The sequence below is a fragment of the Falco peregrinus genome, chromosome 13 (assembly GCF_023634155.1).
Source record: "Falco peregrinus isolate bFalPer1 chromosome 13, bFalPer1.pri, whole genome shotgun sequence".
NCBI classification, from domain to species: Eukaryota; Metazoa; Chordata; class Aves; order Falconiformes; family Falconidae; genus Falco; species Falco peregrinus.
The window spans coordinates 24,541,165-24,565,023 of NC_073733.1; the positions used below are offsets into that span (position 1 = coordinate 24,541,165).

General features: G+C 44.9%; 2 protein-coding genes across 10 annotated transcripts in view; one reads left to right on the top strand and one right to left on the bottom strand.

Moving 5' to 3' along the window:
* Window positions 1-4,186: 4,186 nt before the first annotated feature.
* On the bottom strand, window positions 4,187-11,982 carry LOC101916395 (potassium voltage-gated channel subfamily C member 1-like). 9 transcript variants are annotated; one of them, XM_027781350.2, is made up of 5 exons: window positions 11,836-11,981; window positions 9,032-9,078; window positions 7,356-7,580; window positions 6,705-7,242; window positions 4,187-6,100 (listed from the first exon to the last, which is right to left on the bottom strand). In XM_027781350.2, exons 4-5 carry the CDS (start codon window positions 7,194-7,196, stop codon window positions 5,297-5,299), a joined length of 1,296 nt encoding a protein of 431 aa, XP_027637151.1. In that variant the 5' UTR covers window positions 7,197-7,242; window positions 7,356-7,580; window positions 9,032-9,078; window positions 11,836-11,981; the 3' UTR covers window positions 4,187-5,296. The 9 variants fall into 9 exon arrangements, with proteins under 9 accessions (XP_027637151.1, XP_027637143.1, XP_055673883.1 ...); XM_027781342.2 differs by having other exon boundaries at window positions 11,495-11,981; XM_055817908.1 differs by lacking the exon at window positions 7,356-7,580 and having other exon boundaries at window positions 6,705-7,196; window positions 11,836-11,982.
* Window positions 11,983-12,077: 95 nt separating this feature from the next.
* LAS1L (LAS1 like ribosome biogenesis factor) overlaps window positions 12,078-23,859 on the top strand; it is a 28,414-nt gene continuing 16,632 nt past the window's right edge. The window contains exons 1-7 of the mRNA XM_055817906.1: window positions 12,078-12,340; window positions 12,949-13,074; window positions 13,262-13,331; window positions 14,464-14,545; window positions 15,509-15,700; window positions 17,609-17,655; window positions 20,807-20,916. Of these exons, the coding sequence (XP_055673881.1) occupies window positions 12,093-12,340; window positions 12,949-13,074; window positions 13,262-13,331; window positions 14,464-14,545; window positions 15,509-15,700; window positions 17,609-17,655; window positions 20,807-20,916 (875 nt within the window). The 5' untranslated portion in view covers window positions 12,078-12,092. The remainder of the gene's footprint in view (window positions 12,341-12,948; window positions 13,075-13,261; window positions 13,332-14,463; window positions 14,546-15,508; window positions 15,701-17,608; window positions 17,656-20,806; window positions 20,917-23,859) is intronic.

Consider the following 23,859-nt stretch of genomic DNA (forward strand, 5'->3'; position numbering starts at 1 on the left):
GGACTTGCAAGGTGCTGACCTCACTTGGTACTATGTAGCTGGGTCCTGGCTGACAAAGACCCTGCTCTGGCTGTTGTGGTTTTGTGCTTGGCTTCTGCCTCCCTGATAGCCATTTTTGACTTTTTATTCTGATTCAAAATAAAAGCACATTACCAACTGCTGAGACCCCTCTGGGGTGGGAATCCTCACAAATTCCACTTTCGCTGTACATGAAAGACTCTTACCTGAATCCCACAGGGTAGGTGATGCCATAGCAAAGAACGCCTTGCAACGCCCCGCACTCTGGTGACCAGGAAGCTGAAGGTTTTTGGGTCAGGGCAATGCACTGATGTAAAATGCCAGCCATTTCTCTGGCTTTCTGCCATGAATCCCAGCCTTCTCAGTGCTGAAATCTGCTGCAGGCTTTTTCATAGTCTGTTGCCAAAGCTCATATCCTCTCCCCTTTTTTCACAAAGAGCCTACCATGCCCTCTCCAAGGGCCGTGTGTCCATGGTCGAGCTATGAAAACAGCAATGGCACAGCAGTTGGGCTGACAGGAACAGCCTGTACTGGCAACACACCCCCACCCTGGTTTCTAGCTCCAGGACTCATCACCGGAGGCAAAGTTTGCTGAGGTGAGCTGGTGGCAGATGAGCTTGTGCATTAGGGATTGTTTCATCCCTGTGCTTACCTTCACCTGGGAGCATGACCTTTTCCCCCTGTCTCACCGGGCTGCCGCAGCACAGCGGGGCTCCAGTGCCACACTGCAGCCCGGTGCTCTTGGGACAGGATGCGCGTCGTGCCAGCAGCGCTGGGTGCAGGTGGCTGCAGGGGACCAGGGCACCCTGGGCTAGGCACAGCTGGCCCGGGCAGGCCCCAGCAGGGCAGCTAGGCTGTCAGCTGGGTGGGTGGTGTAATAGGCAGAAGAGTCAGGAGTGAAGGGGTGGCGTTAAGCCCAGAAAAAATGGGGAGGGGAAAGCGTAAGGGCTCTTTCTGAAATCTGTGCAGGCTTTTCCTGCTTGCTCCCAAGCCCCGGATGTGGAGATAAAGAAAGGGCTTTGTGCATTGTCTGGGTGCCAGGTTGCAGAGTGATTGTGTCTTAAAATGTAGCGAGGAAATCACTAACACTAAATCTGGCTCTCTGAGCTCATCTGCAAATCAGTTACTGTGCACACCTGCCTGCAATAAGGAACGTCGCCAAAGCCTCCCACAGTTTAAGTATGGGGGAAGAAGAGATCTGTTAAGGGGGCGGGGCTGGGCTGGGCTGGGCTGGGCTGGGCTGGGCTGGGCTGGGCTGGGCTGGGCTGGGCTGGGCTGGGCTGGGCAAGGCAAGGCAAGGCAAGGCAAGGCAAGGCAAGCAGCTTGGTGGGGTGTGAACTGGCTGCAAAGGTGCTTTGCTGCACATAGGCACATTCCAGGGTCAGAACTTGGGTTGATAAGTGACTGTATATAACCAGCACTTATGTATGTAATGAAGGATCTCACATGGAGTCTGTGCCTTCATATGCCACAGGAAAGTGTTGGTGATGCAATACTTGATTGCAATAAAGGGCAAAGCAAGAGAAAACACCTATATGTCTTTAACATGCAAACACAATAATAAGGTGTTAATACAGATGTAATGTCCAAAAAGTAAGAAAGATGTAATGAGGCATTATAAAGGCTCATCAAAATCCTTCCACCTTTATTGATTTATTGGCTTAATTTTGGGTTTTATTTCTCACTATCTGAATCTATTTTAATTGGCAGTAATTTACTTTCCCCAGGTTGAATCTGTTTTGCCAGTAACAGTAATAGGTAAGTGATCTCCCTGTCTTTATCTCTACCAATAAGCTTCTCCATCTTATTTTCTCTCCCCATCCCACTGAGGAGAGTAAGGAACCAGCTGTGTGGGCACTGGCTACTGGTCAGGGTTCCGTCACCGCAGTAATGTGCATCATGCACCAGTCTCACACGGGCTATACAGCACGTGGTGAAATTGCCTGCAGTGTGCTTAGCTGTGTGCTGTTAGCAATTAGTAACATGGAAGAAATGTGTCCTGCCTGCCTGCTCTACACAAGCAGAAGAACTTGGCCAGGATCATGTGACTTCTCAGGCTGTCCCTGTTTATGCCACTCTAGGGCATGGGGTGAGGTGGCTTTTCATGCACAAACCACAAAATGGTCTTGAGAGTAAGCTGGATCCTTGATTCACTGACCACATAGATCTGGATACCCCCAGGGTCCCAGACTGAGGATGCCTGAAGGCCCAAAGGAGCCTCGATTCAAGAGCAGGTGCCCTAGTTTTAACATCACACAGATGACAGCAAAACGAGGGTAGCGCAGCCACTCCTCACTGCTGGAATGGAATTAGTCCTGCATCTGTACATATGCTCATGAATGCCACAGCTTGGACATGTGTCTAGTTTGGGATGAAAGCAGACAGTAGGAGGTGCTGAACTTTGAAAACAGTAACGTAAGAAACCACTTTCTGATCGCGTTGAAGTGATCCAGCTGGCCTTGTGGCAGTGGGCTGGGCAAATGACAGGAGCATCTATCTTGGCAACACCTCTGTCTTGGGGCACCTTCTCTTTGCTTTGAGGCGTATGTGAAACACACCCTAAGGATTAGGGAAGTCACAGGTACTTCAGAGTCTCGTGTAGGTCCTTCTGTCACCTACATCCTTCCATTTCAACAGTTACCTTCTGGTTTTTTTAACAAATGACAGCTAGAACTTAAATGGGTTTTTGAATACCACTGATTTTATTTTCAGCCCCAAGACATCAGTTCTCCAAGCTTTCAAATCCCTAACCCTAGTGCAGAGATAGTTTTATGATTTGTATGTTATTACTATACAGAAAGCTATTTTTCCACAGTATCTTCTGGTGACTGGACAAACCTCAGAGGCAATTCCGGCATGTAGCCAGGATAATAGATTTCTGTCTTTGGCACTTTGAAACTCAGCTGGATGATTATTCTCTGGAGTGAAATATATCATTCATTGCACTGTTCTCTAAGTTAAGTGTATTTTTTAAGTCATTGTTTTCCTAATATATATATATAGCAATTTGACTCTCAGAAAATGAGACTCCCCAAGGACACCGTAACATCTACATTACTATGTTTAAGGAATTTAAATTCAGCTAGAGCCTGGCAACACTTCACAGATGATGATTTTCCATATACCGCTCTTTCACTGAACAACAGCTATTGATCTAACCAATTCTGGTTGCCACAAACTCCATGCAGGTTTTTTGAGCTTGGAGTATGTATTCTTCCTCTGATAAATCCAGTGCTGAGTTCTCAGCAGGGTTAGATCCTTTGATCCAGAGGAACTACTGTTCCTCCATCATATCAATGTCAACTTAATGTTGCTGCTGTAACTGCTGGTTTTATGACAAACGGGAGTGGACACTAACAGATGTGACAGGAATGTACATTTGGATCTGAATGGAGCCATGTTACAGAGAGCAGTGCAACACCCTGTTCTGATGTTCACATCATACTTCCTGTGCAGAAACAGGGCTGCCACATGCCCTTAGAGAGCATCCTCTTCTGGGGGCAGCAGCGAAGTTGTTCTCCTCAACTGCAGAAAATCTGTCTCCTGTGAAGCATCTGCTGAAAAAAAGGATGTACACCAGCAGAGCTGGCTGAACACAAAAATAACCATTGCAGCATTCTGAACCACCTCCTAACTTCACAGCCAGTAAGATGTAACTGTTCCAGTGGATTTGGCTTGGATTCTTAAATGGGGTCATGGCCTATGATTATATCATGGACCCTTTCCCAGACTGCCGAAAACTTGAGAACAGGCCTGATAAATCTCTGTTAAACTGCTGCAATTACTTTCCAAGAATTTCCAAGAAGACTATACAGATCCACAGAAAACATATCACTACTTTGATCTAATTAAGACAAATCACTATGCACCAGCACGCATGGCTTTATCCTGCGCACTCCTCCACTCTGTGGATAGCAAAAGTGGGTGCAGGAGAACACCCACACCTTCCTTACACTGCCAGGGTGTCTTCAACCTCTTGTGTGCTTTGTGCCTGAAATGTCTGCAGTGCTTTTCTCTCTCTCTCTTTACAGAAACTAATTCATTGTAATTGTACTAGAATAGAGTAAAACTACCTGTTGTTCCAATAAAACTAAAGCAGCCTTAAAATGCTATCCTGAACAGCAAAATTATAGTGACAGGCAAAACTTAATCAAAATCACAATTAAAATGCAGCCTTAATGAAATTTAAATACATAAATGTTATTGTATACAGAACTTTTTTACTTAGTAAACAAAATAATTTTAGCACATCGTCTTGCTATGTAAAAAATGGGATATGGGTTTTTTTCATACCTCAACAATACTTGTTATTTCAAAATTCAACATAGGTAACAATTAAGACTACCCAGTTAAGAGATAAATACTCCTAGTTTATATCTCTGCCTTAAGGAAGTAAATGACATTAAAATTATATTGAGTACTGTAGATTATGTTCTTCCTTTTGAACAGCAAAACCCACACAGGTATTTTAGCTAACAGCTCAGTGACTTCATTACAGAAAAATCCAGAACTGTTGAAATATGTTGATCCACTGGAAGTGTCCAATGCAATGCTGATCTCCCTGAGGTCAAGGAAAAATTGCCATTAACTTCAGCGGAACCAAAAAGGGTTTGCCGTCAGAGGGCTTCCTTGCTGCTACCCGAATGCCACAGCAATTCCTGTGAGCCTGCAAAGCAGGTTATCAAACAGTGCTGGCTCTCAGGACTGCAGATACCCAGTTCAGCCTGCTGCCTTCCTTACATCTGTGTGAGGGCAGGCAAATCAGATGCACTGGCTTGTTAAGGTAAAATGAGGAAACAGAACACTGTTAAAAAAAAACCAAAACCAAACCACCCATGCTTCCTCGCCACTGTCAGAGCAGGACCGTGCACAAATCTTCTTTCCCAGCATGCAAAGTGTTATTATGGTCTGTCAGGTGATGGAATGCATAGCTAGCATCATGGGTTGTATGCCAGCTGAGGGAATATGCTGCGGCCCCAGGTCATGGAACTGAGCTATGTGGTGCACATTCAGGCTATAATGCAGCATCACAGCCTGTCTCCGAAGAGCTAGATGAGAGAGAGAAACTGTGGCATGTAAAAGAGCATGGAATGAAGTACAATGTGAGAAAGACCCATGGGATTTGACAGGTCTGATCAAGTACTGCAACCTGAGGCCTCACCAATGGTTTGAAATGTGCTAAGGCAGCAAGTAAATGCAGTAAGAACTACTTGCACTCCCTTCCCACAAAAGGGAAGGTTTATTGCTAAAAGCAAAGGGGAACGCAGGTTCTGAAGTGTTAAAGTTTCTTGCTCCTTTTCAGCTTCTGTTTGAAGATAGCAATGTCATAATAGCTTTTAAATTTCACCAGGAAAATGGGTATTGGGATGATAATAGTTAACATGCCGAACACCGCGGCTAAGGCTGCTGTCACTTGGCCAGCTGTGGTGAGAGGGATAATATCTCCGTAGCCCACTGTAGTGAGCGTGATCAAAGCCCACCAGAAGCAAACAAGAATGTCAGTGAAGTGCAGCTCCCCTGTGTAGGAGGGGTGGCTACCCAGCAACTCCCCATAGAAAAAGAGAGAGCCAAAGAAGAGGGTCTCAAAGGCCAGAAGCATCAGCAGGATAAATATCTCTCTGAGGATAGACTTGAGGGTGTAGCACAGAACCCTGAGGATCAATGGCGTTTCTATCAGCTTGGATATCTTCAGGAGCTTGAGGAGATAGACAACGCGAACAAAGCCCAACCAAAGCCCCAGGCTTGGCATTCTCTGAATCTGCCCAGCCACAAAGAGTTCAATATAAACCGGGAAGAGAGAGAGGAAGTCAACCATGTTCAGGGGATTTTGGAAGAACAATTTCTTGTCTGGGCAGAAACAAAATCGCACAGAGAACTCAAAAGTAAACCAGAGGACACAGAAAAGCTCCAGATGAAGCAAGTAGGCAGGCTGGTGGTAATAGGGTTCACGGTCATTGTGGGAGACCTCAGAATAGCCAATAGAGGTGAAGTTAGCAGTAAAAAACTCAAATTGTGCCTTGGTCTCCTCACAGAATATGATGACGATTCCAACGATGAACAGCAGGGAAACAAAAGCCAAGCACTGCAGAGGGAGGAAAGGGCACAAATGCAATTAGTTCAACAAACATGTATCACATAACCTCATTGCCCCAAAACAAGCCCAGGATCACCTCCACGGGCACGGTACAGTCCCAGACTAATTTTCTCAAATCACCATCATTTTGTTTACATGGGGTGCATTTTCTCCTTCCAGGTTTGCAAAATAATAGAGAAGATTGGAATAAAATAAACAACACCTGAACTCCCATATTGGAGTTTGTAAGGAAGGGGAAATGTCTGACAGCTGGAGTAACACAGACAGACTCACACTGAGAGCCACTTTGGCACCAAATGTTGGCTCCAGAAATACCAGCAGCACAGAAAACGTCCTTTGCTGTCTCTAACTTGTTTGTTGCTCTGCACACCTGACATTTTAAAGAGGCACAGAGCATGCATTTTGTACATAGAACAAGAGCAGGAGAGAAGGAGGAGATATTTGTTAATGAGAAGACAGCATTTAATTTTCTTTTTTAATCTGGGATTCAAAGTGTACTTATCAAAGCTATGAACCCATTATCATTTTTCATGGATTCATTCCAGTAATCCCAAAGGACACAGGCTATGTCCATCTCCACACATAGTATTACCTTAGCACTGAAAGAGGAAAAGGGTTTTTCAAAAACAGACCAAATCTTTGGCTGCCACCTGGTTCGCCAGCTGAAATCCCTTCTTTCTGTCTGGACTATGAGGCACTGGTCATCAGTCTGTTCATTTTCATCCCAAATGTTAAATTCCTCTGGCTGCACCTCTTTGTTATTCAGCTTCAACCAGCAGCAGGATGCTAGCTGTGTCTCATTTATTTCCCAGAAAGCCAGCTCTTCTTCTAAGACTGACCTACAGATATCAATGGGACAGTGGAAATGTTTGGTCCTATAATAGTTCAACACGTAGCTGAAGATTTCAGCACTCCTATCAAAAAAGAACTCTTTGGTGGCGGGATCATAGTCGTAGATGCTTGGGGCATGGGGCTCTGTTAGGCTGCACAGCTTGGTTCCTGGGAAGGTCTGGAGGGTGCTGCTGTATGTCTCATATCTCACTCCCCCAATATTCAGGATGATTTTTTCCTTGGAGCCTTCCATCTGTGAGGGAGAAGGGAGGTGCAAGTTCTCATAGGCTCTTGTTTATCTTCAGTAAAAAAGAGAAGAACACAAATTAAAGGAAGTAAAGCAAAGCAAGTTTCAGAGCAGGAAGGTTTTCCAGGGTACCTCATTCCAGTGCTTTTAAAGCACATTTTATACCTGAAACCTGCATTTCCTGTAAGCAGGAAGGCACTTCTGCCATTCCCCATCATGTCCAGCACCTGTTCCTAGACTCTGCTCCACGGCCATATTGTCTCAGCACTTTTCAGGAGATGCATCAAACAAAATGACAAACATCTGGTTTGCACTGCGATCCCTCTCAGCTTCTCCCCATGGAGACAGTGAACACAGTTCAGCATCTGTTCCACCACATTTGTTCATACACTGTAGATAATCATTGCAATAAACTCATTTGAGGTAAAGTTCTCATTCCCAAGACATTTCTTCCACTATCCCTCCCCTTGTCTATTTCTTTCATCTCCACCCCCAATTTCTTTCTCCACAGTTTCTTGCAGAGACCTTCAAGTGCCAAAGAGGTCATCAACAGCTTATCCTCCAAGCAAGTTTTTGAACATAATCTCCCATGTCTAGCCTAGCATAACAAGTTTCACGAGAGACCCTGCTGCCTGGTGGGAACATTTAGGCTGTCTGAATTATGCTTTTTCCTTGAGTCTTCCCTGTACAGAGTCCCACTGAGCCAAAGCACCTTTCCCTCTGCAGGAAGCTGCTCCTTACCTGGAATCCATAGGCAGGATTCCTGGGCTAGATAGAAACATAGAACATTCCTGCATTTCCTTTAGGGCTGGCTGACATCTCAGAATAGCACCAGAACCTGCTGCCAAGGTCTCTGGCATGCTCAGTTGCTTATTTCCTGTAATACATCCTCTGGTTTGCTCCTCAAAATCCAACATACCTGGGAGAAACTGGAGCCCTGCTTTATGAACCTCATTCTAAGGAGGGAAACCAATGATCTCTGTAGCCTCAGGAGCACGCAGGAGAGGTGCAGAATAGGGGTAGGATATTCTTGAGACAGTGACTAGGGCTGTCTTTCACCCACATATCCACTTCTGTCTGTATCCTTCTGTTTCCCCTCCTCCTTTCCTACACATTTCCATCCAACTGTCTCTTATGCCCTGCATTTCTAGTTCTGGCTTTTCTCTTCTTGTAACAGAGCAAGACTGTCTACTTTTCCTGTTTGGACTCTCTTACCCAGGGATGGCTGCTCAGTGTGCCAGGACCATGCACACAGAAACTCCAGCTGTCCCTCCGCTCTTTTTTGCAGAAAGTTCTGAGCATGGGCCACAGGTCACACTTCTGCAACAAACCTTGCTATCCAGGACCAGCAGGGAAACAAGCCCTGCACAAGAGGAGACTCCCAGAAGTAAAGAACTACATAGAGCACCCCATTCAGCTTTATCAGGAGAGGCTGGAAGCTGCAGCTTGGTCACACAACCGTGGCACAAGAGAATTACTGCCTGTCTGCTGTTCTTGCCAATCCCAGCATAAGTGAGGCTTGATGCAGCTTCGCCCTAAAACTTCCACTGACCAAAGAGAGCAGGATTGAGCATAAGGACTTAAAGTGTGCAGGCATTGCTCAGTACTTGCTGCACTGGAATCCACACAGCACAATTCTAAGCAGGTTAGATTAATTCAGCACTTAGTAAATCTGGAGTTACATTACTGGCCTCTTTTGCCAAGCTCTCTGAAGAGCACGCTGATTTTTGAGATCCCAGCTAAACTTGCCTTTATCTGCTTAGAACACCAGATACCTCTTACTCAAAGATAACAATCACCATGTGAGAAATGAGCCGAGAAGTGTCGTTTCATATTCTTACCTTGGTGCTATTGCAGCAACTCTGCAACCAGAAGAAAGGAGAAGAGACTGGGAAGAACAGGGGAAAATTCAGTGAAAACAGGATGTTCGATGGCTGGTCTCCAAAGCTTAAGCCTCAGAGATGCCAGAAAACAAAACCAGCAAACAGCACTGAAAAGACGCAAAGGCCCCTCTGCCTTGTTCTCTGCCCTATCAGCAGTCCCTCTCCCTACTCCAGGGGATAACAGTCAAACAAGAAGGCAACAACGTTTTGGCTACTCCGCCACCCACTGCTCTGCTAACAAGCTCAAAGGGACATGGTGTTTGGGAAATGAGTGGAGCTCAAATGTCTTGGGACCAATTACAGATTAAACTATCAAGCCACAGAAAGGCAGACAAAGCATCGTTCTTTCTTGGCTGTGCCTTATTCAAGTTTGAGTTAGAAAATAATATATAAAAAACAGGAGCAAACAAACAAAAAAACCCACGTGACCTCCCATCTTCTTGTCATGCTCTCTCCCTTTTCAGTTTAAAGGACTTTTCCTTAATTTCTGAATGACCCAAAACTTAACCCTTTGCACCCACTGATTTTAAATGCTTTTTTTGTCATTGATTACTCCAGGAAGAAGGTTGGCACATAGATGCTAATCCCAGTCAAGAAGGGAATGCTGCCTGTGAAATTCCCTTTCAGCTGATGTTCCGAGGCTGTTCCTAGGTATCACCTCTGCTTACTTCAAACTCTCTGGAAAGAAAGCAGGAAAAGGAATTTCCTTATTCCCAGCAAGAGCAAGACTGTTCAGGAAGGCTCTGGGGGCTCCCTTTTCAGTTAGACAAATAAAAAGCAGATTCACGTTTCTTTAGAGGAAGTATCATCACAGTTCACTTGCTGGATTTTCCATTTTAATCCACTGCCTACATTACCCTGACACACTGAAATTTCTTTTCTTTCAAAGAATAGGTTTTCCATTTAGACCTTTTACCTAGCTAACAGTCTGTTTCTTCGCTCCTCATTGGCACTTAACCTGCAGATGCAAGTAACCCCACTCACCCTAACCATCCAGATTCCCAAGTATTACAGGGACACCACAGACAATCCTGGCAAATCACTGCCAATCTTGTGCGGGACATTCTGGGCAATGGGCCATCTTTGCCTATCACCTCCTGATTCTGTACTGAGCAACCTCGTAGCCAGACATCACAAGCAGAGCAACAGCGCAAGCATAATTCCCCTTACACCCAGACTCGAAAAGGACAAGAAGCATGTGAAATCTCTGCTGTTTCAGTCCTTGCGCCTTTCCATCTCCGTAACAGACATCAAATGGTTCACATCTTTCTCCCTCAGAGAGTACAAATGAAAAATACTTTTAATTTCTGATGTCTGTGAGGTTCTGGAAGCAGGTGATCTGATCAAGCTTGATGTATCCTATCTGTTCCACAGCACTGCAGTATTTGTCTTTTACAACCTTTGCACTGCAGTTGATTTCTGAAACCCAGAAATAATCTGGCAAGCAAAATGACACATGGTGTTCCTATGCTCTGAATAAGACCTTTTGATTGCATTAAACAGCTTGTCCTTTCAGAACATTTTTTAAGCAGATGAAAAGTGCAACTCAATTTCCAGAGAACAGGGCTCTATTCCAAGTTTTCTCCCTGCCTCATATCTTCTGAGAATTCACTTTCACAGCATGAGGCACTGCAGGAGTTTGGCAAGGAATGTCAAATCTGTTCCCTCAACCTCACACTTCTTTTGAGTAACGAAACTCTTGTTTCGATTTGGCCTACATTTATTCACACCAAAGAACAAAGTGGACTTTTCGGGGGGGGGGGGGGGGGGGGGGGGGGGGGGGGAGTGGGGAGGAAATTGGAGCTGTAATAAACTGAGGCATTTTTCGAAGATAGTATTTTAACAGACCTCATTCGGTGTTTCTTTCCCATAGTATTTGGTATTTAATAAATGTTCTGTACAGGGCAGAAGTTCTGTAATTTTCTCCTGTTTGCGCATACTCAGGTACACATGCGTATGTACTCGGGCATACTCACGTTAGTCTACATTGGGGGGTGTGTGCGTGTGTGTGCTTCATTAACTGCATTTGTGCTAGAATACACTAGTAGGAGTTTAAACTTCCCAGTGTAAGCATTTCTTTAGAGAACACTCATAAAAAAACTGGTGAGGATTATTAACAGTTTTGCAAACAAAATCTTGCTTCAGAACATTGGACATACTGAACAAAAAAGCGTGAGCTATCCTTGGGGAAAGAAGCTACTCTTTCAGTGCTGGAGATAGCACCAGAACCGACAGGCTTGGCTACTAGCAAAACCGGTGCAAGCAGCTTCTGTGGACTTCCACCTCCAGTGCTTTTTTCCCATCCCATATTTCAGTTCTACCTCTGCTGATGTCTAACACAAGTGTATTCCTGGGATTATGCAAACAGATAGTGAAAAAAATGTATAAAAAAAACACTTCAAAAGATAAGCGGTTTATCACCTGGATCAGTCCTTGATTCAGCCTGCTGCAAAAACCTGTAAAATGATGCAACTGTACAAAAGGGCAGGTAAAGTCTCCTGCAAGCGCGGGTACGTGCAGCCAGGCTGGAAGCTCGGGGACACTGAAAGCTCCGCGCTGCTTTAGCCGGGCCTGCCGCCTCCCTTCAGGCCGCGGCGGCCCCCACCCCAGTCAGCTCCGGCAGACACAGCGCGAAGCCCGGCGCTGTCCGCTGCCACCGGGACCGTGTTCCACGTCCCACCGGGCGCAGCGCTGCCTGCCCCGAAATCCTCCGGCCGCCCCTCCTCACACCGCTCCCCTGAGGCCAGCCCGACACCCCTCACCGTCCCTCCGCTCCCCACAGCCACGCAGGGGAAGAACGCGCCCGTTCGGCGCCGGCCTCAGCAGCCCACGGGCCGCAGGCCCTGCAGGGAGCCGCTGCAGGAGGCCCCCCTACACTTGGGAGCGAGTCCTACATCGCTCCGACGAGCCTAGCGTCCCCGCGGGCCCCAAGCCCCCTGCGGGCCCCGTCGCCAAACGCCGCCCTCCCCACCCCTCCCTCCGCCCCGGAAGCGATCGCGGCGCGGGGAGGGGGAGCGGAATGGAGGAGCGGAAGCGGAAGCTGGGTGCGAGCGGGCGTAGCCGCGGCGGCATGGCGGGCCGCGCAGGGCTGGCCTGCCGCCGCGGGCGGCCGGGCTCGTCCCCGGCCCGCAAGCGGCTCAAGCCGTTGCGCACGGTGGTGGCGTGGAGGGGCAGGGCGGAGTGGGACCAGGTGATGGTGGGGCTGTACTGCGGAGACAGCCGGCTGCAGCAGGAAGCGTTGGACCGGGTCTCGGCCTGGAAGAGTCGGTACGGGCCGCGCACCGCGGGCGGGGGGCCGCCGCCTCTCTGCCCCACGCTGCTCCCGGCGCTCCGTGGCTTGGGCCCGCTGGGCGCCCGGGACGCAGCCGCAGCCCCCTGGGTGCTGTGCGAGCAGACGGCCGGGGCCGGGCTCCCTCTGGCTGGCGCCTTGGCGCAGCAGATTTGGGGCGCGCAGCTCAGGCCCGAAGCAGGCAGGACCGAGGGTAGTGGGGCAGGCAGAAGCCCTGTGTGGCCACAGCTTCGCAGGGTGGTTTTTGAAGGCAGGGTGCTGCAGTGAGCATATCCAGGGCCCCCAAATCACTTTACTCTGTGTTGCCACTGCTGCAGCAGCACACAAGACGAGTCTAGGTATGGCATCTTGTATTGTGTATGTGCTTGCCATGTCGGTAAGTATTCGTTTAACATGTGCTAAGGAGCCGCTGTGTAATCACTGTTCTAAATAAAACTCTGGTAAGAGCCTTTGACGCCATCTTTCTACATACCATTTTTCAGGCTGTTATGTACCACAGAGCAGAAAAAGTAGCCAGAAAGTTACTCTTTTTGCAGGGGGAGTGTATTCTTGCGAGACTGCTCCCTTTTTTGTCCTTTATCTCTAGGTATGGTCCCAAAATGCCTCTTGCAGTGGATTGCACTGCTGAACTGATTCGTTGCAAGGTCCTGGATTCATCTGGCAGATTGAAGTCTCATGAGCTCATCCTCTCATACGGGCTGGCTCTTGTAAGGTAGGGCTCTGAAGGCCTGTGTGCTGTGAGACAGAGAGACCCAGACAGATGGCGTTATTCAGCTGTCTGATTTCACTTTGCATCTCTGGGACCAGTCTTGTACAGCGTGTGGGGAATTTGTCTCTGGGGTCCCAAGTTGCTCAGCAGCTCTTGATAGTCATTTATCTTTTCTGTAACCTGCATGCAGGTTTGTCAACTTGATCACAGAAAGGAAACAGAAAATGGTCAGCATTCCTCTGAGACAATTAGCTAAAGAGGTAAATACTTAATAATAGTTACTTGATAACTTATTTCTATACAGAGAGCATGTGCGTTGTCTGTTAGCAACACTGGGCAGAGGGAGTTGGGATCACTCTTTTGTAACCAAAACAATGGCTATAAATGCCGGTTCTTTCCAGCTGCAGAGTTTTAAAGAGGCTTGATGTAACTATGCCTAAAACTTTCTTCTTTGAAGTCAGATTAAGAGTAATAAAGGGTGATGATCATTAAAGTGTTCTGAATCGTGTGTGATCAGAAGTCTTGATTTACATGTAGATAGTCTTACTTGACATACACCGCGCATTTTTGCTTCTAAGCTACTGAGGTATGGGGGGGAAAAAAGCTTAATCTGTGGTTTTTAAATTCTAGTCTCTGACAAGCAAGGTTATACATAAAAAGCACTTGATCACATTTGCAGGCATTTTCATCTTGTATCTCTTGCTTGAGGTATGTTTGCCCACTTCTGTGTGGAGGAGGGGAGGTTCAAGGTGTAGTTGTAGTAGCAGGATCAACTTGAGTCCTTTTATTGCGAGCTGCACTGAACATTGTATCTGGGTCTGAAGAGCAGGTTTTGAAAGGAAAGAAGAGACAGTATTTGAGACTCACCTGTATATGCAGCCTTGTCTGGGGCCCCAGTGGGAGACTGATGAATTGATTTTTTTTTTCTGTGTTTCTAAGAAAGGTGGTGCTGCTTCTCACCTTTTAAAACTGATCAAGCTTAAAAATAGAGGTCTTGCGTAGTTAAAGTTAGCTGTCTGTAGGAAAGTGGCAGAAAACTGCATGCAACTTCGAGTATGTGTGCTTTGAGTATTATTTATCATATGATTTGTCAGTTTAATCTAACTGCTTTTCAGTATCTTGTCTAAAAAGGCATCTGTTTTGCAAGTAACATTGAAGACCGTAAATTGTAAAATCCCAAGTTTGTACGGATACTAGGCCACCAGAGAAGTGAGATCAGAGAGGAGGAGATCTCAGCCCACCCTTAGAGGGAGGGGGGACTGGGGTGCGGGAGTGGCCTGGAAGAGGCTGTTCCCACTCAGGTAGAGGTTCTCTGAAGCCTTGCAGGGCTGCATAGAGTTGTGGCATGATGCAGCAGGAGATGTGGTGTAACACCTGTACCTGTTCTTCCAGGTGGATATCCCCATCTGGGTTGTGGATCTCCGTCATGAGCTGACCCATGGAAAGTTGCCACGGCTGGCCCTGTGCCGCAAGGGTGAGTGCTGCTGGCGGGCGCCATTATGAGGGCCTAGCCTGAGGTGGGCTTGGGGTGGCAGTGCCAGTGCCACAGGCCCTGAGCGAGCACCCCTCTCTCCATTTTGGGACACTACAGGGCAGGCAGTGGGCAGGAAGAGCTGTGGTGTGAGATATCGGGAGGGTTTGCCACTGCTCGCTGTGGATAGCTGAACTGTGTCCAGTGGCTCCAAATTGTGATGCATCACAGGGTAGGTGTTTACAGACTTTCTCCCTCCCCTGAAAAAAATAATGGAAACAATATTCAGCCCTCTTGCTTCTTTACGGCACAGGAAGGTCTTCTCAGGGAAAGAGGTAAGTGCTGCTCCTGGTGGCTCTGAGATACCTGAGACCTTTAAAAATCCCATTCAGGGAGAAATGCAGTAGGTACTGCAAGCCTGAGTGAATGACCAGCCCGTGGCATCTGAAGGGATTCCTGGGAATTTTGGGTTAAGCACTGAGGAACCAGTTAAATAACCTTCGGCAGGACCCTTAGGTTGAATTGGGTAGTGAAATAGTGATGGGAGAAAAGGGGTTTTCTTTTCATTCTATAGAATGTAGTCTCTGAACAAAAAATTATGTTATTGTTACAGACACTGTGTTGATTGTGGTGATATGAAAGAATTGACTCATTTTCTCATTAAGGGACCACTGCTGGGACTTAGTTTCTGCTTAAATTTGGTGTGGCTTGAGCAAGGTGCAGTGCTATAGCAGTGTCCAGTCCTTTCTGTGGCCAAAAAGACAGTGGGTGGGTATTACCAGTCCTGTGATACTGGGGTGTGGGTTTCCGTTGTTTTTTCATTAACGGACTTGTATGTGATTTCAAGGTTCCTAACTTGTTAACAGCATTTCTTTTCAGAATGCAACTTAGCAATGTGCCACCTATATTACTTTTTTTCAATAACAAAATGTCACTGAGATGATAATGTTTTCTGCTCTCCCTTAGGTTGTGATGTTGTGCTGGACTGGCTGCGAAAGACATATTGGAGCCGTCAGCTAGGCAATAACTTGTGTGAAGAAAGTGAGGACGAGGACGAGGAGCAGCAAGGGGTGGAAGCAAGTGCAGAGTTAGACAATGACGCATGGGAGATTCAAACCCCACAGCATGAGGCCTGTCAGAAACACAAGGAATTCCATGGTAGGTGTCCCTAGAATAATGGCACATACAGGGATTAGGTATGTCCCATGCTAGAGAGAACACTTTAAAAGTGTCATCTTCTAGCCCTGACAACGCATAAAGATATATCTTCAGCTCAGGTTTTGGGATTCCTCTTTGGACCTGAGTGGATTCTTGGGGTGTCTGACTTTTTTGGTATTAGCTGACTGAATTTGTATCGTAAAATCTTTTACTTCTGTTGAATATGCAGTATACTAATCAGTAGCAACAGTTATACTGGGATGGTTTAGGACCAAGTGTTGTAAAAATTAGTTGTAGTGTCTTGACAGCCACAGTTTTGGTATTGAGGCCATTACTGGCAAAGAATGCTGTGCTCCTTTTATAGCCCTCAAAACTCTGCAGATTCATAACTTGAGCAAGAACAGGATAAGGGCAGTTCAGCCAGTTTCAAAATACTTCACATGTGGACAGAAAAATTACTAGCTGCCAATAGTATGTAAAATAAAAAGTAATCACAGGTAACTCAACATGGGCATAATCTAAGATACAAAGTGCAAAACAATGGGAAAACTTTGGTAAACTGTGTTGGTGGTTGCTTTTCCATCACCGGGAGTTTTTGAACCCAAAATAAAGAACTTTACTCAAAGTCGATTTGTGGTTTGAATGACTTACTGGAGGAAGCAGGAGTTCAGATTAGGTGGCTGGTCTGTGAGTTTGAGGTATCAAACAGTACCTCCAACAGTAAAATGAGTTAGTCATAACTTTTTCAGACAAAACATGGCATGCTTATGGGGAGTAACTCACCCAGCAGATTAGAGCAGCCCAATCCAAGGTCCAGAGAGTGTTTCAGCAGAAATGCTGAAGTGACCCTTACTGCTCCCTGGAAGGTTACACTGGGTGACTATAATGATCTTTCTGGCTTTAGGATCTATGAATTTGTTGCAAGTCTTCTAGATTCCTTTGTAACAGACGCATACATAGATACAGTAGCTGCAGTCCAGAAGCGTTAGCTAATTTGTTGTGCACTTTGATTTTAATACATAATTTATCAGAACAATCCAAACATAGAGGCAGTACTGACGTTTGGAACACAGCAGCACTTATCACTTCTTGTCAGAGTGTATGTGGGGGCTCCTGTCTGACTTCATGTTGGATGAGATCCAAGCATGTGCTATTCCTCCTTCTCCCTGGTTAGCCCCTCACACAAAAATTAAAAAAAAAAAGAAAAAAGAACAACACCCCGCCCCCAGCTACCAAAAGAGAGAACCACAGATCGATACAGTAGATTCTGTGATTTATACGTCTAGAGTGATGGAATGGCAATGATGTATCAGTGCTACAGTTCAAATGCCTGTGAAGTTTAATCTAGCTGATACTGGGTGGTGGGCATTCTGATAGCAGGTGACAATCACACCTGAATGGTGAAGTATTTTGAAAGATGGTGCTATTTCAGGTAAAGTAGAAGTGGTCCACAGATGAGAGAAAGGACATCTCATGTGGATGGTCAATTCAACTTTAATGAAGTCCAGTAAGGATGTGAGTAGCCTCAGTGCTGTTGAAATAGATTTGAAATGCAAGTATGAGGATTGCAAATATGCAGCAGAACATGAACTGTCTGTGGGAACAATTTCTTCCTAATCTGATCTATTTAGGGGTTTTTTTGGAGCTGTCTGGATTTATCCAGCTTGGCTGTGATAAAATACTGAACTCATGGTTCAACCCCACTTCATAAATTTTATGTTACTGGAAAAGTCTGGGAGCTGTAGGAGTCTTCCACAGTGTTGCCTGAATTGGAATTTATGATTTCATTTGACTGCAGTCTTCCTTGAGTGTATACTCAGCAGAACTAAGCAGCTTGCCCAGATGCAAAATTCCTTTACATAGTTGATCCATTCCCTGCTTAAACTATATATTTATGTTTATTTCTAGAAAAAGTCAGAGATGTGCTGATATCCTACAAGAATGAGCAGTTTAGGGTAAGTACGGTCTGATCATCAGCACTTCTGGTTCTTCTCATTTCCTGCTTGGGGTGGTAAGTCTTCATTCTTGCCCAAACTGAAGAACTAATGCTCTTGGCCAGGCATCATTTGAAATACCTGAATGCTAGCACGACTAAGTTGCTGTGCCAGGAGTTTGTTTCATGTAACAGCAGGGATTTTTTTTTTTTCCCCTGTAGCACCCTCCCACAATTATAATCTCTCCAGAAGTGTCAGTGATACAGAAGTGGTATTTGTATCAGTGCTGTAGGGGTGACAGTACGCCAGTGGCCACAGGCTGCTAACGCTTGCCAGTTTATGTACTCTGGCCTAAAGTAGAGCTGCCATCTAGTGCATAGCCCACAGTAGACCCATGACTGCTGCATGTGTGGAGAGTTTTTTTTTAATTCCTTCTTCAGATACCTCTCCTGCTGTTGTCAGTCATGGCTGCCAAAGAGAAGCTTCACTGCAGAGAACAAGCAGTTTGAGCTGTGATGGATGAGAACACTTTGTTCATGTTTATAAATGAGATACGTACTTGTTGGAGATCCCAAGTCTTCCTTGTGGATGTGGATAGTGCTTGGTTTGTTTTCATCCTAGCATGTCTGGAAATTGAGACCTGTCATTCAGAAGTCATTAGCTTCTGTGTTCTATCATCCATCATATACTTTTGCAGGGGACCAGTGGCTAAGGTGCTGCAGTTAAGATTTGTGAATAATTTGCCCCAGAAATCTTTCCCTGATCAGTTTCCCCTTCTTAATAATGGGATGGTTCTTAAAATGTGTTGAGAGCTGGGTTACAAACCTTGTAGAATGTCTTTGGATATGACCTCACCAACATACTGTTGTTACTGGGGAGCTGTTCTCACTTTTGTTTCAATTAATATCACTAGGGCCTAAAGGAGAAAGTGTGCTAATGTTCCAGTGAAGTGCAGACTTAATCAGCAATGAGAACTAGGGTCAAGAATTTTATTGAAAATGAACATCCCACTTCCTTCATTGTCTTGGTTTTGGAGTATATAACATGATTCTCCTTTGTTTGTCCTTCCCTTTCTGTAGCTGGTACTGGCTTATTTTGTACTTTTTGTGTTGCATCATAAAGGAGACAAGTTGATTATGTGTGGTGAGTGAACTCTTAACATATTAACAGAACAGAGGGAAGTATTTCAAACCAAGTAGGAAAATGCAACTTCAAAATTTAAACTGGCCAGGGTTTAATGGGGAAGGGAGTAGGCAGGCAGTTGCTAAAGAGTAATTTCAAAGCCTTTGTTTCAAAGCACATGTGAAGCTGTTCTTACCCCGTCAAAACGGTGTAAATACATGCTGAAGAGTAATCTATATTACATGCCTCAATTTAATTGAATTCTGCATACTGTGCTTTTGAAATTTCTCCGTTCACTCTGTAAAGCTGCCTTTCTTGTTGACTGATTTCAAGTGGTGCATTTCCAAGTCTGTCAACTGACAAAGTACAGCTGAACTGTGAAAAATGAATGCTCTGTATATACCTGTGTTGTGGATATAGCTTCTTTTAATGTATCATTTTTGCCACTTTAAGGTACACTGCGTAAGAGTGAGCAGAGGCCTTGCCAAGATTGGTCAGCGCAAGGAATGTTTTTCCTTGTGGCTGATACCTGCCAATTCTTACTGAGTTTGTCTTTAATGAAAAACATAATACTAATTTTATGCATTAATTACTGTTGCCAGTAATTTGAAGGGGTGCAAGCATATTGGCCCTTTGTTGGCCTCTGAAACTCTGTTCTGTAGAACAGTAGACCTGTAATCTAAAACTGATTATAGCTGATAAAATCTCTGAAACTTAGAAATGGATTGAAAAAAATGACGTGGGTTTGTTCTTGCACCCTTTAAGGGCAGATGGTTTGGTGCATGCAAATAATTTCTTAACCATGACAGCAACTGAATGTTCCAAATATCAAATAAATACTACTTGAAGCTTTTTTTAGGCTGATATTCAAATGCTTTCCCTGGTTTGGCATAGAAAGAGTAGCACGTGTCTTTGCTAGTCTCCCTGCGTAAATGTATAGTCTGTCTCTAATCTTTTTCATGAAGTAGGAGAATCACCTATACCTAAGTCACCATTATAACAGTATAACTGTACAGTCTCTGATCCAGATACTTCTCTGGCTATTTTGTTAACTACTTATTATAGTTAGAAGTTTATATAAATCTCTGAAGTTGTAAACTAGGCCAAAATAAGCTCTGTCATAGGGGCTGTGTACTTTGTTGTCTAATTGTTCATGTGCATAGGGTAGAGGTACTTAGTCACTTTAAGTCATGTCTTTACACTTGATTTTTCATCTAAAGTATCTTTTGCAGTGGTAGCTTTGCATATATAGGTTAAGAGAGCTAATCAGAGTCCTGAAAATGACACCTTGGTGTTCCAGTCTCATTTTACATTACATTCCTACCTGGCAGGAAAAATAATTCTTTCTTTTCTCTCAGTAGTTACTATCTTCCAAAAAGAATCTGCCAGATACTTGTCAGTGATGTAACATGCTTCATACCAATGTTTTATAGGAAGTGGTGATGGTAAATTGCTACTTGGGTAGCTCAAGGAGCATACGTAGAAGGCAGGTCTTAGCTTGCTGTACAGGCTCAGATAAGGTGTATGTCAAACCAAGAAAACTCTTAACTTTCAGTATTCTCTTTTCCATTCTTGGTACAGCCTAGTAGTCTCGTGTATTGCTCCTACTCATCAGATGCTCTCAGCTGGTTACAGGTTGCCTAGATGACTGCGTTGATTCGACATTTTGATCTACTGTATGTATAATATGACTGGCAAAACCTTGTCCTGAGTAGGCAACCTCATTCCCACCCCAGATGTTGAGTTAATGATTCAAAATGAGTCTGTCCTGGTTTGTGCTGAAGTCAGGGAGAGCAAGGTTTAGAACCAGAATGAGGATGCCAGGACTGACTTCTTGGTGCTGCTGCCTTTTTAATTGAGGCCTTTTCCAAGTATGATGTGGCTTATGTTAATTTTTAATATACTCCTAGGAAGGGAAACTTTTGTGAGTTTTTTGAAGCGCTGATAATGAAGTGCATATGGCCATGTGCATCTTCTCTTAGTAGCAATGCCTTTCTGTTCACCATTGAGGAATATTTTCTGTTAATGTTTGGATTTTTCCTTCACTCAGGTTATGCAGACAGTGCAGTCTGTTTCAAAATCTCGAGAGCTGTGGTCTGATTCCTCTTCAGAAGTGGACTGGATTTTGGCTCAGATCAAAGACCTGATGCAAGAGAACAGGTGTGTCTCTGATAAGGAACTGAGGTGAAAGGTACCGTATGGAGCTATTGCACTGCCTTTTCACTGTGTCGTTCAGCTGATCATTGAGAGAGCACCTGGTTGATTTCCTCAACATCTTTGAGGACTGAGTTGTTGATCTGTGTTAATGAGTAATGTTTCCTGTGCCAGATGGTCTCCAGGGTGTTGTCCCTGACTTAGCTGTGCTGACCCCAAGGCATGTCAGGATCTTCAGTGTCTTCAAAAGCTCTCCTAGCAACCTTGTGTAGACTTTGGTTTCACAGTAGCCTTTAGAATTCTTCATAATTGCAGAGCAGTACTTGGCTTTTTCCGTACTTTCTATCTTTCTATTACTGCAGGGTCTCTAGAACCCAGTTGAGACTTTATCATTACTGTATAAATTTGCATTAAGATCTTGTCCCACTGAGAAATGCGATCAGTGTAACTCTGTAGAGGGGAGAGAGTAGCATGTTACAGGGATGAGCTGTAACTCCGGATGTACATGGTAGGCTCGGCAGTGTTGGGTTAATGGTTGGACTCAATGATCTTAAAGATCTTCTCCAACTTAGATGATTCTATGTTTTGAGTATAAATATATATGCCATACAAGCTGCTGATTAAGAGGTTATCAGATCCTGTGCCAAAGAAAACCCTGAGGAAGAGACTTGCACCTTATTGGTGTTGCCCATTGGTTACTGAGCATGGAGTAATGAGCAAGAAGGCATGAATATTCAGCGATGAGAAGCATAACTTACTAAACATGGGACTTCTATATCACTTAAACTGCCTGTTGCTAGATGCTTGGAAGGTACCTGTGTACCAAAGGCAAGCCATTACACCTACCTGTGATTCTGATTCTCACTGAGCATCCTGTTAGCCACACCTTGTTCGCATGCTCTCCTATTAGTTTACGTTTGTGCAAAAGTTGCTTTTCATAACAGTACTGTCCTATAAGTACATGATCAAAACAAGTTGTTTTTGAAAATACTGTGCTTTTGGTTCACTTGCTGTGCAGTGATTCTGCAAAACATTTTTATGATGTTCCATGAAAGTGTGTTAAATCATGTTCTAGCAGTTGTCTGTCATCACCTTTATACGGACTGCCTGTTGTGTCAGCTCTTGCTATTTGTCCCATACATAAAGCTGCATAAAGTACATTCAACCCGACTTGTGCACATTTCCAAAAGAACAAATAATCTACTTCATCAATCAAACTAGGTCTTCTGACAGAATATTCAGAATTTAGATGCTAGTGACTGTATTTGTGGCCTTTGAGGCACCAGTGTTTCAAAGTTGTGGTCCTCGTCAAGCTGTGAAATACCACGTGCTGGAGGGTGAAGAGAGGAGTTGGGGCAGCTTCATTTTTGAAAGCCTTGGAACTGATGGTGTATTTGAGGATGCAACACTTGGAATACCCAGCCAGTTCCCAGGGCTCAGCAATGCTTGTTCTTTACTACTAGCACAACAAAACCATGCTAATGTTTTTCCCTTTAAACAGTCTCAAGTTCCTATTTTAAGCGCTTCACACTATATATTTATGTCATGGGCAATTCTCAGAGGAGCTCTTTAGGCTGAATTCACAGTTTCGGCAGTGCCTAAACTGTTAGAACAGACAGCAAGTGAGTGGGATGGATTCTGAGGCAGGGCTGTCAATTAAACCTTTGCTACTGTGCTTGTCTGTGTTCTGGCTGGAGAGCAGGTGTGTGGGGAAGGGAAGTCTCTTTGGAGTTCTGTTCAGTGAAAAGACCACAGCATGTGATGAGTTTTCTAACATAGAATCCTAATATGGACCCATTGCTGTCCCAGGAGTGTGCAGTAAAATGGGGAATCTCTAGTCTCTCTCTGGAATTAGTAACCTTAAAACTAACAAACAAACCCCCAGACCCCCTAATGTCAATAGCCAGTTTTCTGCTTTGCAGAGGACTGATTGTCTCCAGAGCACTTCCCAACCCCAGGATACTGGTAGCAGTCTGGCTTGAAGTGGTGCTTGCTCGCAGCATCAATGGTTATCAACAGTTATCACAGCTTGCCATAACTAGCTTTTCTGCTGACAAGCTTGGTTACGTTTTTTTCCCCTTGCTTCTGAAGGGTGCTCCTGAGCAAATAGCAGATATTCTAAGGACAACATAGTGGAAGGAGCCTGCGTAGGCCTGCTTGTAGTGTGTGATCAGTGGGCAAATAAGCAGGAGTTTGCTTTCCTGCAGTCAGCCTGACACCTCTGAAACAGTTTAACAGAATTGAATTTAAGTGCAGCTTTAAGCTGCTTGAATCTGGTTTGGTGGAAAGCTGTTTTGTACAGGGTGCTGTCGTCAGAATGTGACAGCTTTTTTTGCATTACTGTTTTTACGGGAAACTGGTCTGGCAGATGTAGAGAAGACTTGAAAAGTAACCATCCCGCCCCCAACACCACCTCCTGCTTGGAAGGAGTCTGTGTTGTTTTCATGTTCTGTTAAACAGTTTCTCTTAGTCCAAAAGTGCCCGTGTGTGAATCTTCTGTTCTGGAAAGCTGTTATTGTGGATGAGCAGTTAGGGTGCTTCACTGTTGTAACTGCAATGCGTAGGCTTGTGTGCTTGCTTATGTGTTGGTCAGTCAAATGGAAGGGTTAGGCTTTTCCTGTCTTTCAAAAAGACCCACTTGTGGAAATATTTTAGGATAGCTGTAGATTATAAATGAAACAATTCCTGCACAACGTGTTGGGAATTTCACTGCTTTGCTTAGAAGGTAAACTGGCAGTAGAATAGAATTGGTTTTACATCCTGCCTTCTTCAAGAGTATGTGATAGCATGGATTACAGGGCACCAGCATGCTTAGGAGATGCTGCTTCCAAAGTTAAAGCAGTTTAAAAAGATTGATGTCTATCTGGGAAAGTCCTAGAACTAGGTGGCACACCTCAGGAGCCTGATCTCATTTCCAGCTTTCTGAGAGCTTTGTTTGGAATTCCAGCC

What these genes read in the sequence shown, in the direction of transcription:
- LOC101916395 (XM_055817908.1), bottom strand. Translation starts at nt 7,196, where the DNA reads ATGGAAGGCTCCAAGGAAAAAATCATCCTGAATATTGGGGGAGTGAGA. An exon ending in TTTCCTCTTTCAGTGCTAAG is followed by an intron (nt 6,101 to 6,704) that starts GTAATACTATGT and finishes CTCCCTCTGCAG; the next exon opens with TGCTTGGCTTTTGTTTCCCT.